This window comes from Pan troglodytes, chromosome 2 (assembly GCF_028858775.2).
Source record: "Pan troglodytes isolate AG18354 chromosome 2, NHGRI_mPanTro3-v2.0_pri, whole genome shotgun sequence".
Taxonomy (NCBI): domain Eukaryota; kingdom Metazoa; phylum Chordata; class Mammalia; order Primates; family Hominidae; genus Pan; species Pan troglodytes.
The window spans coordinates 4,414,777-4,429,699 of NC_086015.1; the positions used below are offsets into that span (position 1 = coordinate 4,414,777).

The window sequence follows — 14,923 nt, forward strand, 5'->3', positions numbered from 1 at the left end:
GATGTCCAAGCCTGGATGGAAGGAAAATAATAATGACATACAATGTTAGGAAATTACAGTGGGACAAACCCTGCATGAGGATTGGACAGTTATGGTGACAATTTGGGTTACTTAAATTGCAGGCACTTAATAACAAAGTAAGTTATGCTTAGTTCTAACTAATATCTTTGTTTGGTAAAAACAGATGCTACAAAACTTAGAGTTTCTCCTAAGAATCCTCGTATCCCCAAATTGCATATGCTTGAATTACATTGTGAGAGCAAATGTGACTCACATTTGAAACACAGTTTGAAGTTGTCCTGGAGTAAAGATGGAGAAGCCTTTGAAATTAATGGCACAGAAGATGGCAGGTAGGTAAACTATTATGATATGTCATAATATTTGCTTGGGGTAAACAACTTGCATTTGATTTAAAAAGTTCTAGGTCGGGCGTGGTGACTCACGCTTGTAATCCCAGCACTTTGGGAGACCGAGGCGAGTGGATCACTTGAGGTCAGGAGTTCGAGACTAGCCTGACCAACATGGTGAAACCCCGTCTCCACTAAAAATACAAAAATTAGCCCGGCATGATGGCGCGTGCCTGTAATCCCAGCTACTCGAGAGGCTGGGGCACAAGAATCACTTGAACTCAGGAGGCGGAGGTTGTGGCGAGCTGAGATCACACCACTGTACTCCAGCCCGGGGGACAGAGAGAGACTCTGTCTCAAAAAAAAAAAAAAAAGTTCTAAAAGTATTCATACAGAAACAAAAACAAAAACTGAGTAATATTTCTGTCTTCAAGTCACTTCACTCTCCTATTATATGTTTATCATCCTGTTTTTGCTACTGACTTTTCATGTAACATGTACCATTCTATTAGTGTGTGAAATAGAAACCACTCTAAGTAACCGAGGAAGAATTGCATGGGCTTGGAAGCTTGCAAAAAAACCTGGAGGAGCCGGGCCTAGAAGAGGCTGCACACTAGTCTTCTAGGTTCTTGATCACAAAGCACTGCAGCTGCAATCCAGGTGTCTGGAAACTGCTGCCATCTTCATGGCCACCTCACCCCATTGGTACTACTCGTGAGTCCTGCCACTGCCACCTCTCATGTCTGCCAGAACCACTGTCTGCTCCCACTGGCCCAGAGAAGATGGCGTCCATTTTCCTTCTACTTTTCAATCTCACATGAGTTTATTTAACTCACTAGCAAAACCTAAATCATATCTGGGATTCTTCCTGCCAGAAAGTATTGAGGAGTACACCTTTGAGTCTTCCAAACTCTGTATAGAGAATATAGACAAAATATAAAAGAGAACATATAGAGGAAAGTGTGAATGGATGCATAATAGCACTAGATGATATTAAGTACATCAAAGAAATAAAAAGTCAGCATTTGCTGAATGTCTACTCTCTTTTGAAAATATGAGAAAGTCAGCTTCGCGTCCTTTTGCATTGTTACTAAGTAAGGGTTAAAACTTAACCATCTTGGAGCCAAATCTCACCTCTCATTAATTTTGTAATTTATTACCCTGTAAAACTACAGATCTGAAAATGTTTAGATAGGACATGTGCTGCTTGCATGAGACAGCAACACTGCCATGGGTAAGATCATGAACTCTGAAGCTCAATGGCTCAGATTCAAATCTCAGCTCAGTCACTTATTAGATCTTTGAACTTAGACAAGCTGCTTAACATCTTTGTGCTTTAGTTTTAAATCCCGTAACATAGTTTGAATTAAAAGTATTAAAAAGGTACTTTCATTATAGGGTTAACAATACCAAGCACTTAGAAAACATTAACATACAGAGCACTTAGAAAATACCAAGTGCACAGTCCATTTTTGCTTTTGTGATTTGTACTACTAATTTCTTCATTTTTTTCCTTATGACAAATTTCTTTTTTTAATTTTTGTTTTTCTTTACATCTTCATTAAAAAACGGGATACATGAACAGAACGTGCAGATTTGTTACATAGGTATACATGTGCCATGATGGTTTGCTGCACCTATTGACCTGTCCTCTAAGTTCCCTCCCCTTGCCCTCCACACCCCAAAAGTCCCTGGTATGTGTGATTCACCTCTCTGTGTCCATATGTTCTCATTGTTCTTCTCCCACATGTTTGCTGATGATGATGGCTTCCAGCTTCATCCATGTCCCTGAAAAGGACATGATCTCATTCCTTTTTATGGCTGCATAGTATTCCATGGTGTATCTGTACCACATTTTCTTTATCCAGCCTATCACTGATGGGCCTTTGTATCAGTTTCATGTGTTTACTATTGTAAATAGTGCTGCAATAAACATATATGTGTATGTGTCTTTATAGTAGAATGATATATATTCTGTTGGGTATATACCAAGTAATGTGATTCCGGGGTCAAATGGTATTTCTGGTTCTAGATCCTTGAGGAATCACCACACTGTCTTCCACAACGGTTGAACTAATTTACATTCCCACCAACAGTGTAAAAGTGTTCCTTTTTCTCTGCAGCCTCACCAGCATCTGTTGTTTCTTGACTTTTTAATAATTGCCATTCTGACTGGCATGAGATGGTATCTCATTGTGGTTTTCATTTGCATCTCTCTGATGATCGGTCATGTTGAGCTTTTTTTCATATGTTTGTTGGCCATGTAAATGTCTTCTTTTGAGAAGTGTCTGTTCATATCCTTTGCCCATGTTTGATGGGGTTGTTTGTTTCTTATAAATATGTTTAAGTTCCTTTTAAATTATGAATATTAGACCTTTGTCAGATGGGTAGATTGTAAAAATTTTCTGTCATTCTGTAGGTTGCCTATTCGCTCTGATGATAGTTTCTTTTGCTGTGCAGAAGTGCTTTAGTTTGATTAGATCCCATTTGTAAATTCTGGCTTTTGTTGCAATTGCTTTTGACATTTTCATCATGAAGTCTTTGCCCATGCCTATGTACTGAATGGTACTGCCTAGGTTTTCTTGTAGGGTTTTTAATGGTTTTGGGTTTTATATTTAAGTCTTTAATTCATCTTGAATTAATTTTTGTTTAATGTGTAAGGAAGGGGTTTAGTTTCAGTTGTTTGCACATGGCTAGCCAGTTTTCCCAGCACCATTTGTTGAATAGGACATCCTTTCCCCAGTGCTTCGATTTCTCAGTTTTGTCAAAGATCAGATGATTATAGATGTGTGGTGTTATTTTTGCGGTCTCTGTTCTGCTCCATTTGTCTATATGTCTGTTTTCATACCAGTACCATGCTGTTTTGGTTACTGTCGCCTTGTAGTATAGTTTGAAGTCAGGTAGCGTGATGCCTCCAGCTTTGTTCTTTTTGCTTAGGATTGTTTTGTCTATATGGGGTCTTCTTTGATTCCATATGAAATTTAAAGTAGTTTTTTTTCTAATTCTGTGTAGAATGTCAATGGTAGTTTGATGGGAATAGCATTGAATCTATAAATTACTTTGGGCAGTGTGGCCATTTTCGTGATATTTATTCTTTGTATCCATGAGGATGGGATTTTTTTTTTCAGTGGGAGGGTTTTTCCTTGGCACCAAATAGGAGCTGCTTTTTTTCCGTCTCCAGAAATAGTGGCAAATTAATGAGGGAAGGGGAGAAGTTGAAGATGCAAAGATGAAGATGCAGTCATAGTGAAAGGTCTCTTTCTAACAAATTATGAAAGAAGGTAATTTGTTCAAGCAGAGAGGCAGGAGAAATGGGAGTTGGGGACATTAAAACACCAACCATGAGAAATGTGATTAGCAATAAGCCAAAAATGAATGAAATCAACTTGATTAATATTATTAGTAACACTCTCTGAGCACATACTCTGCCAGGCTGTATGCACTAATCACTTTATGTGCTTTACCTCATTTAATTCTCCTAAAGAGAAAGAAAATATTGTTATCCCCATTTTTCAGATAAGATGAATTAGGCTCAATGTTTTGTTCAAGGTTGTACAAACAATAATTGATGGAGCTGAGCCGTAAACACAGGTCTCCAAAGAGAGAATCGTTTTGTCATAGTGCCTTCAGGGAAACACGGATATTACTCAGCTGAACAGGGTAAGACAACAATGGCTGCTGACATGGATTAGGGACTAGCAGACTGGATACCGCAGATGAAGGAGTCGAGTGGTTTTAGTGGATAGATTTCTCAGGCAAGGTAATTAAGCAGTTGAAGGCAAACAGAGGAAAAGATTGGGGCACGAAGATGTGAAGAGGTTTTTAGCTTCTTCTAAGAGTTCAAGTGTTATGACAGTAGAAATGATACAACTTTTTAAAGCAGAATCCCACTGACCTATGAGGGGAACATAATGTGAGGGAGGAATAAGTGACTGTTTTCTTGGGCATGGGGAATTTGGAGCTGTCTGTTACTGCAGCACACCATAGTGTGACCCCGTGTGTGATTTTGTGTGTGACCCTATGTGTGACAACTATTTGTGATTTTGACGTGTGACAGAATTATCCAGGCTTCATGTTCAAATGCAATGGCCCTTGCCCCATCTCCAAATGTACTGATTTGGAACCTGGACTGAGGCTGGAACATGACATTTTTAATAAGTTCTTTAGGTATACCATACCTACCACATTTCGAGGACTAGTGAGGCACCCAACCTTGATTAATTGGAGGCACCTAAGGTACATTTGTGAGACTGAAAACAAGGCATAGTGCAACCATGACTTGCCAAAAAAATTGGTAGCTTTCTTCTCTGGCCTGAAACACCCCGTGCCAGGGTATAAATCTTGGCAAGATTTCAGCTACTATGGGCCCTCGTGCAGGGCACAGAAGTCCTATTTCAAGAGGTTATTAAAGTATATTCTTTCATCTAAGAAGGTACATTTTACAAAAATTGTCAGGATATGCAGTATTCTAATATTGTATCAAATGGACACCTGACTAACATGACCTGACAAGTTAATTCATGTCAAAGTTTTATTATGTCTAGAATTATAGTGAGATTCTTGATTAACAATTCAAGGTAATATTGGTTGGCAAATCTTTCTATGATTGGTGTAGGAATAAGGGCTGATTCTGTCTATAATCAAAATAACTATGTTTCATTACACTGCAATTTAAAGTAGGTTTATATAATTCAAAATTCTCAGCATTTTGTATGAAATGTACATAAAAGTATTAATTATGTGAGCCTCCTTTCCTCCTCACAGGGATGACACTATTTAAATTATTTCAACAAAATGCTAATTATTATGAACACATTTTAAATTTTATGGAACTTGAAAAATACTTTAATAGTTATCTCAACAGTGGTACAGGGTAAAAGGTGAAGTTTATAAAGAAGCAGTTTTCTCCTGGTAAACCTGATCACAAATTGGTAAAAGAACAAATGATAAAAAGTGAGGTGAAATGATTTGCAAAAAGAAGTACTACACTGCCATCTACTGTTCAAATAAGTCATATGCTTCATTTGCTATCTGATCTTAATGTGCATTGTACTTGGGAGTGGAGGGGCGGAGAAAAGGGAAACTTGTGAAAAACTGAGATCATCAGACTCCTTCTCAGGTATTCTGGTTCTGTGGAATGGAGATGGAATTCCGGAATCTGCCTTTGTAGGAAGCACTCCAATCGATCCTATATAGGTGGTTCCCTAAACATACCTTAAGAATTACTCAAATATATCTTGGCCATTGTGAGGTATGATGCACTCTTTACACATGCCAGGCAACACACAGTTCCATCACTGACCCATGCAAACAGATGGTTAGATTTCATAATAATTTTTAATGTGATTTTGTTTATGGCTATGTAGACAGTTGTGTATGCTAGAATAATTCTTTATCTCCAGGTTTCAACTGTGGCATTCTCTAATCAAATTTGCATTGCATAAAGTCATCTTTCACTCTTAGACTGTTTTTGATAAGGAATATGCATTTTTAAAAGAATTGGGTTTCTATCATTTCTATTGTTTTCCTTCTCATCATGTGCTCACTTTTTTTCTGATAGGATAATTATTGATGGAGCTAATTTGACCATTTCTAATGTAACTTTAGAGGACCAAGGCATTTACTGCTGTTCAGCTCATACTGCTCTAGACAGTGCTGCCGATATAACTCAAGTAACTGTTCTTGGTAAGTGCACTAACTAATGAGAAATCTGTTCATTTCTTCATTTCTGATTAAATCCCGTCGTTCCTGGCCAATAAAGCTAATGATTCTTTGAGCCCCTGCACATATATTGTTAGTTTCAAATTTTTGTTTAAAAAGCAACACAACTTCAAATCCTTTCTCCTTGTTTCATATAAAAGAAATTAATTAATGCTTAATTTTTTTTTCCTACATGTGTTAATTTGCCAATAGCAGTGGGAGGTAAGTGATGCTATCCGCAGAAAGAAAAATAAAGCACGCTTGAGTTCCTAGCACTCTTGAGCTACTACTTCCTGGTGTACAAAGAAACGGGGCTGAGGAATGGAGGTGGGCTAGACCGGAGGATCTCGATAGGGGTCGAGAGGTGGATGCACGGTGGTCATCTCTAAACCAAAGGCACAGACTGAGTTCCCAGGGTTCCAGGAAGGATGGAGAGGAACTTCCAGCATTCTACAAAGGAATGTCTTTGATTTTTGTTGTTGTTGTTGTTGATGAAAGTACTAATCAGGAAACAGTGTGCACACTTCACTAGTATAATCAATGCAATTACTCCTGAAATCACCAGTGTTTAAAGCTCTTAGACCATCTGCTGGATGTTTTCCAAAATTTCCCTTCCAGATTCACTCTCTACCAGCTCTTTGACCTAGAAAGGTTGCTTTTAAGGACAACATCAGCAAACCACTTTCCTTGGAGGGCCGTTTGGAGTGTTGTACTGATTCTCCCTACTCCGTCCCTGTGGACTGGCTGTGTCCCACTGCCAAAGTCATGGCTTCTGCAGACAGGGTCTCCTCACACCATTCCTTCTGATGAGGCTCTAGCAGCTGCATCCCACCACCAATATTTCAAGTCTCTCTCACACCCAACCTACTGAACATCCTGCCTACATCTTTTTAAAGATGTTTTATTAAAATGTTTTGGAACTATCCTAAATTTGTGTGAGTTATTCATTAATTTTCTGCAGGGACCCTAACAGCTACAGACATTTGTTCTGTTTCAGTGGCCACCATTTAGTCTTTCTTTTAGTTTGCAGATATTCCTTAAAAGTATTGGTTTTGCCTACCCTTCTTTATCATATGTCTACATTAATCACGGTTATTAACAGACCTTTGTGCTTTAACACTCCAGCTGTTGGGGCCGCCTGTTAGGTTCCAAACAAGGGAGGTGGTGGTACAGACCAAGAGAGAAAATTCAGTCTCTTCTGAGAGACTGATAAAAAAGTGGGTCAACAGGCTGGATCTCTTCAAGTAAAGCAAATGGCCAACCTGTCTCGGGTGAAACAAATGGCCATCGAGGTTGGGTTCTAAAACTAAAAGAACAGTTTCCGCTTATAGAAGGTTTGGATTTGTAGAGTTGTGGAGTCGGCTCAGCAGAATTGTACCTTTAGGCAAAATGTTTGGCCATGGGTATTTGAGCATTTTCAGGTCTTTACAAGCAGAAACGTTTAATCCCCTCGTGATGATTTCAACAATAATTCATCAGCTAAAGTAGTTGAGCTTCAGATAAACTGGAATTCATCCCAGGCCTAGTGAGTAGAGGGGTAAATGTCAGGCTCTGTGCGCTTTGTCCCTAAGTATTTTGAGCAATCTCAGCCACCAAAAGGACTGGGTCTCCTACTGCTTGGTACTCCCCTTCTCAATTTCCTTACAAAATTTAAAAGTTCATTCTTGCGATTATGCTGCCATTTTTGGATCTATTAATTTTTTTTAATTCTACATAAATTTTACCTATGATTATATGTACTGGTTATATATGCAGTAATCTACTAATGTTTACAGAATAAAAATAAATTTTGCAGAATATTGTATTTAAAATGTACATTCTTTTATTTTTTAGACAAACTTCTGATTTACCAAAGCATCTCTCAACAATTGACAATAAAAAAATAATTATATAGACACATACGAGGTTTCTAAAAGACTATGTTTTACCCCCTGGAGAACAATTTTTAAAAGTACATACTTGACCCCCTTTAATCAAAAGTTATATTTAAAAGCCTTGACATAAACATGCTTTCAGGATATCATTTTTTAAAAGTTTCAGTTGCAAGTTCATCAATTCTAGCTCCGTACGATTCTCAGAAGAGCCAAATTTTAATGTCAGATGCAGTACGCAGCCTTAGTTTATTCCAGGAAGCTTCAGAAATTAGTGGACTCAGTACATACTGAAGAGAAACCAAAGTCCTCTGAGCTCAGAGATTCTGAAACCTGTTGAAGAATTAACTTTTTATTTATGGCTTTAATGTTTGGACACAGTCATGAGCCACATTTTTCTAAAAACATGTTCTCTCTTCTGAATTGGAAACGATGCTTTTTGTCAATGTAAATTTCTAACAATCAGCAAATATTCAGGAGGAGCAATGGACGGTGCTTTCCACTTGGAGAAGAAAGAGCCCATTGAAAGGCTACATTGGATAATATCTTCCTTTTCTCTTCTGCGAAAAGATAAAAGTCCTCCAATGCTTGAGAGAATTCAAACCCAATTTTCAGAGTAAATACCATTAGAAATAAGATTTCTTTTTACTGTTGCTTTATTTTCAAAGTACCAGAAATTTTCATTTTCTTTAATACTCAAAAATTTGTGATCATTTACTTACTTAATTTTCCAGTTTCTGTCACAACATTTAACAATGCCAAATCTCCCTGTTCTGATATAAACTGCCTTCCTACTCTTTTTGAGAACTCCAGGTTAAGAGGGTATCAAAGTTACTATAATGAAAATTCATTGTTATCAATAATGATAAAAATCCAACACAGTTGCAGAAAAGAAAGCAGAGCTCATGATCTCTTTTTCTATAACCATAAGACCTAATGTTTATTGCTTTAATATAATAATTATACACATGATTGAAGTAATAATATCTTTTTCACTGATTTATTTAGTTATAAAACATTTATGTGTGAGGCACTGTGGGCAATGCAAAGCTTAATAAAATATGACCCCTGTTCTTGGAGATGAATCAGGCATATAAACAAATATGTACTGGACAAACAGAAATGATTCATTTGAGATACATCATGTTTCTCAGACTTGGGTATTCCTAATCCCCATCCGAGGAACTTGTTTGCAAATGCAGATTCCTGGGCCCACCTTCCTCAGTAAGCCAGAAATAGGGCCTAGGAATTTTCATTGTTCTTAACTCTCCTAAAAGAATTCTGATGTCCCTGGTCAAGGATAACCCCTTGAGACCGTAATCAGAGAAGAGGGAGGTAATATGGTCCATTGGGGAGTACATGTGGAGATGCTGGATTTTACAAAGAACCCCAGACCCCAGAGCCTGATGCGATTGAACATAGTGGAGACATGGGCCCAGAAAAGAAGGGTTTTCATGGAACCAAACTGGGGTCCACCAACCCAGTGCAGTAAGACCAGGTATCTATACTGAGGTTTGCAGTGGGAGAAAGGAAGACGCTTATCTGCAGGGCACCAAACAAGAACTGGTCAGCTCATGCTTAAGTCCCAACCTCCCCAGTGGCTTGCAGGTGAGGGTATTTAAAAGCAGGAGTAAATTTCAGGAGAGCAAATGCTATAGGCAAAATAGTAAATTAGTACATTGAGGTTACACATTGGTTTATGCCTAAAAGGGTGAGATATCTTGAACTGGAGTTGGGGCATGGCTTACAGGTCATAGGTGGATTCAAAGATTTTCTGATTTGCAATTGGTTAAGGAAGAGAAGCTTTGTTTGAAAATTGGGAGTCAGCCAAAAAGAATATTAGCTCTGGCTCATGGATGTGGCTCCCTTTAGGCCCTCAGGAAGAAATTTACAAAAAATGATGGTCAGAGCTCAGACTTCAGTTTCCCCTTATCTGAGGTCTCCATGCCAGCAAATTTATTTGGTGAGAGTCTGGGTTCCAGAAAAACAACTTAGAGACATATATTAAGATGTTATCTTCAGTTTCTATAGGAGAACCAAACATCCCTGTGATTCCAGCTTCCTTGGCTATTGTTTAAAGCTACTATTACCTCCGTTCTTATCAAGTTGTTTATTTACTTCTTAGGGCTAGCTAGGTGCCTGAATTACCCTTGAAACTCCACCTTTCCCTTCCATATGTGGGGTAGGGGGCAGGGGTGCTTCCCAGGTCCCTAAGAGGGTGGTACCTCCTCTGTCTCCGGGTAGCTGACAATGTGTCTGAGGAAGGGAATCAGGTAAACAAAGGCAATTATCCACATTTTCCCTTCCTTTATTAATTAGATGTTCCGGATCCACCAGAAAACCTTCACTTGTCTGAAAGACAGAACAGGAGTGTTCGGCTGACCTGGGAAGCTGGAGCTGACCACAACAGCAATATTAGCGGTAGGAAGACTTGGGATAACTGTTTTCATTACTCTAGATAGTCAAAATTAATAGCGAAGTCACTTTTTAACCACTCTTACTGGATTATTCTTCTTATAACATCCTTTTGAACTTTTAATATTGAGTACAAATTTTGGTATAACTTATCCATACTCCATACATTCTAATATTTTTTCCCTGTTTATACTACCAGAGTATATTGTTGAATTTGAAGGAAACAAAGAAGAGCCTGGAAGGTGGGAGGAACTGACCAGAGTCCAAGGAAAGAAAACCACAGTTATCTTACCTTTGGCTCCATTTGTGAGATACCAGTTCAGGGTCATAGCCGTGAACGAAGTAGGGAGAAGTCAGCCTAGCCAGCCGTCAGACCGTCATGAAACACCACCAGCAGGTATGCAGGTTCTCACATCAGGTTTCTAACAAAATATTTGTTTGTCCCCATCTTTGAACATCTGAAAAAAAAAGATTGATAGAGTAATGTAGGATTTTAGATTTCTCCAAATAGTGTTAACAGTTCTGTAAACAGCACACAAAATATTCAAAGCACACAAGTTTCAGAAGTGTTACATACGAGTTTGATAAAAGCAGGAAATTAGGGGAGTGACATATGAAAAAAAAACATTACTTTCAGTAATTTGTGATGGCTAAATATCAAGTTTAACCAGATATCATCAAGTAAGTTCTAAATTAAAATTCAATATGTGTGCATCTAACATTATTAATTTTTATGCATTCAGTGTCTTTTCTTGTGTCTCAACATCAATCTAAATTTCCAAGATGCGTTTGAAAAAATCTCAAGGATGACTGCTAAAATTTGTATTACTGAATTGTTATTGATCATCAATGTGGTCATAGCATGATATTTTATTTTTCCTTGGCTAAAATAAATACTCTAGGACATAATTTCCTTTTTGGACTGAGAAAAAGCAAGTGAAGGTTATAACTGGATCAGATAGAAATTAACACTTGTGTGATTTTAGTGTATGTCAACCTTTGCACTAAACTCCACATTTAGCTATTTCTAATAAAACGAATCCATCTAAAAATATTCATGACTACTGTACAGGTTTTATTCATTTTGATGTCCTTAAAACTTGGCTGCTGATATTAATACATGGTGTTTACTTTATTCTTCTAAAGGCAAATATTCACAACATATGTTTCTAATGACAATTCTAATAGAAAAAATACAGCAGGCTTAAATTAAAATTTTTTTTAAAAAAAGCAGGTTCAGAATTTTAAAAAGCAGTTTTAAAAATTTTAAAAGCAGATTCAAAATTAAGACATATATACTAAACAATCTACTCTCCACTGGATAATAATTATTTCACTCCAAGAAGACTATTTTACTCTTTTAAATAAAATACATATTTAAAATCTACCTTAAATCTTTTTAGGAACTGGACCAGATATAAATTAATAAGTACAATCAAACTTACTTAATTATCTGTGTTTTTGGGGGACAGGAGTTGTGATATGATGACTTACCTATGGGTTAAAAGGAAAAATAATGTTAATGTTTTTAATTTTTCAGCTCCAGATAGGAATCCACAAAACATAAGGGTTCAAGCCTCTCAACCCAAGGAAATGATTATAAAGTGGGAGGTGTGTATTTCTTAATATGTTATGTATTTCTTTGTGCTTTTCTCTTCCTCTTAGGTCTGCATGCTAACTACAATGATAGCACAACATTTTTTTAAGAACAAAGATAAGATTTGGAAATGAAATTAACTTGTGAGTCATCATCATAAATTTTAAAGATCATTGTGATTAAAATGATGTTATGAAATCGAGTTTAACACTGGTCAACAATTTAGGGAAGATTATACAGATTGATTTAGTTGTAATACATTACCGAAGTTTCAAATTATTAATAATTTAATTAACAACATTCTAGATTCTCTTCCATTCAAAAAATACTGAAAATCTTTAATTAATTTAGTATAATCTACTAGATATTATGCATATCAAACTGATGACCCCGCAAAAAGTATTCACTACTCATTAAACACCAGTAGACATTTTGTATTCTCCTTTCTAGTAATTCTGAGGATGGTCTTGTGAAGAAAGCGTCATGAACGCCTTGTTCTAGATCTGGAGATGGCATCCAGGATTACGAATGTCTTGCCCATCACCACACAACCAGAAATCCGCAAAGCTAGGATTTATGTATGAGGATCTTTGGACTCCAAACCTCACTTTTTCCTCCTTTACAAATCTCAGTTAAATGTTATTAAATAGACTTCACCATTTGAATTTTGCATAAAAATGTCCATCTACCCAGATAATTTTAATTATTGTAGGGTCATTTCCAAATTTCTTCTGTAACAGTGGGGCATTTTATTTTCTCTCTACTACTTGGATGTATTTAATGACCAGTATATTGGCCTACCTAAAAGGAAATTATCATTCAACCATTCTGATGAGTAATAGGCCTCCAACATTGAATTTATAAAATGTTGTGTAAACATAGAACATTTTTAATGTATGCTGAAATATACTAATTTATTTCCACAATTCATTCCAGGTATAATTTTTGGGAGAATTTTAGAATGCACAAAGTTTAGTTTGCTTTTTATCCTCATATGTTGGTCTTCGTAGTCATTACACAATCACACGGCGCATACCTGCAAAATATTTAGTCAATATTTTTTAGGTCAAAATTAGCTCTTTATTTCCACTTCAGTGAAATTAAGTTTTACAAGTTTAAGATGTGGAAAACTTTTTTTAAAATGGTAATACATAGAAATGAAATATATTCAATAATATTATTTCTTTCCTCGAATGTGCGGTTATAGTTACTACTACATCGTCTTGATAATTACTTAATTTAGAGTCTAAAATGATGTTAGTCTTTTAGGGTGTATCTGTATTATCCTCCCTTAAGTTCCATAGAAATTTTCATAAAGTAGATAATGTAGTTGGTTAGATATCAATAATACTGTGTATTTGCCAGTCAGTTCCTCAGAGAAGCACATCATGTTCCAGTAACATTACCTCATTAATCCTCACTACTCCTTTGGGAGGGCTGTGGTCCATGATGGTGTCAGTCTTATATGTCATAAAGAGAAACTGGGAATCTCAGAGTTTAATGACCTCACCCAGATGCCATGGGCTGAGTCACATGGAAAAAAGGCCAGAAATCTTCAGTCTTTTTGACTGCTCCTCTCACTCATAAGTCATTTTTTATTACCCGAAGATACACAAGATTGATTATTAATGCTCTCTTCTTGTAAGAATGGGACTGTACTAAGAAAGCATCTATGGCCAGGTGCTGTGGCTCATGCCTGTAATCGCAGCACTTTGGGAGGCCAAGGCGGGCAGATCACAAGATCAGGAGTTTGAGACCAGCCCGGACAATATGGTGAAACTGCGTCTCTACTAAAAATATAAAAATTAGCCAGGTGTGGTGGCGCATACCTGTAATCCCTGCTACTTGGGAGGCTGAGGCAGAAAAATACCTTGAACCAGGGAGGTGGAGGTTACAGTGAGTTGAGATCATGCCACTACGCTCCAGCCTGGGTGACAGAGCGAGACTCTGTCTCCAAAAAAAAAAAAAAAAAGCATTTAAAATTGGTCTTTGAGGAGCAAATGACATGTCATTTAGTAATTAATTGACTAGAGGAAGGAAGCAGTCACAGGATTTGGATCTAGGCTGACAGTTACATTCCCAATATGTCCCATGGTGTCTCCTATTATCTTCATGTGTCAGAGATCTAATCACTACTGACACAGCCAGTGAAGTTTAAGAACATTCATTCACTGAGTATCGCTCTGTATGGATCGTCCTGCGGAAAGGAGTTAGACTCCAGGTTTTTCCCAGTTTCACAATCAGGTAGTATCGTGAATGAATTACCAGACCCCCTCCAGAGATGTACTAGAAATAATTCCTATCTACGTGATAATGGTCAGAGAGACATAATTTGAAAAGAAAAAAAAGCTGATCTTTTCCAAAAGAATTAACAATGAAGATGAGCACTAGGAACAGACTGGACATCCCTAATTTTTGTTTATTTGTTTATGTTTTACATTTAACATTAAACATGATTCAATTTAAAGTAACATTACAATTTAACTTAATGGTAGAACTAGGCTTTTTAGTTAGCATTACCTTCAGACATTCACTTCTCATATATTAAGTCGGTCATGACTCACTCATATATTTTGAGTGTTCGAACATCATAATGTTCTACTTGCAAAATAGGACAAAAGAGTCTACTGCAACCTCATCAGTTAAATACCTGTATCACGATAATTTTTGCTTGAGAGTTTCCACTGTTCTTAAGCATATGTATGTGAATTTTTAACTTTGCTCAGCAAAATAACACATTTCAAACTTAAAGGACACCAAAAGCAAAAGCCCAAAACCCCACTAATGTTGGGAAGCAGGAACATCTTTAATTACCTGGTTATATAATCGCATCCAAGGTAGTTAACTCCTAATGGATCTAGGTTTTATTATTTATAATACAAGTATAAGAAGAAGACTTACTGGCTTTAAAATGAAATTAAGTGGAATTAAATGAAATATTGTATAACATAATGACTATAGTAGGTAACAATGTATTGTATTCTTGAAAATTG

At 36.9% G+C, this 14,923-nt stretch overlaps 1 protein-coding gene across 8 annotated transcripts in view; it reads left to right on the top strand.

Annotated features, from left to right (window-relative positions):
- CHL1 (cell adhesion molecule L1 like) overlaps window positions 1-14,923 on the top strand; it is a 206,131-nt gene that overhangs the window by 168,656 nt on the left and 22,552 nt on the right. For all 8 annotated transcript variants that reach the window (XM_009444749.5, XM_001136954.5, XM_001136570.5 and 5 more), the window contains 5 exons: window positions 185-350; window positions 5,908-6,032; window positions 10,238-10,339; window positions 10,533-10,730; window positions 11,874-11,944. In XM_009444749.5, the coding sequence (XP_009443024.1) occupies window positions 185-350; window positions 5,908-6,032; window positions 10,238-10,339; window positions 10,533-10,730; window positions 11,874-11,944 (662 nt within the window). The remainder of the gene's footprint in view (window positions 1-184; window positions 351-5,907; window positions 6,033-10,237; window positions 10,340-10,532; window positions 10,731-11,873; window positions 11,945-14,923) is intronic.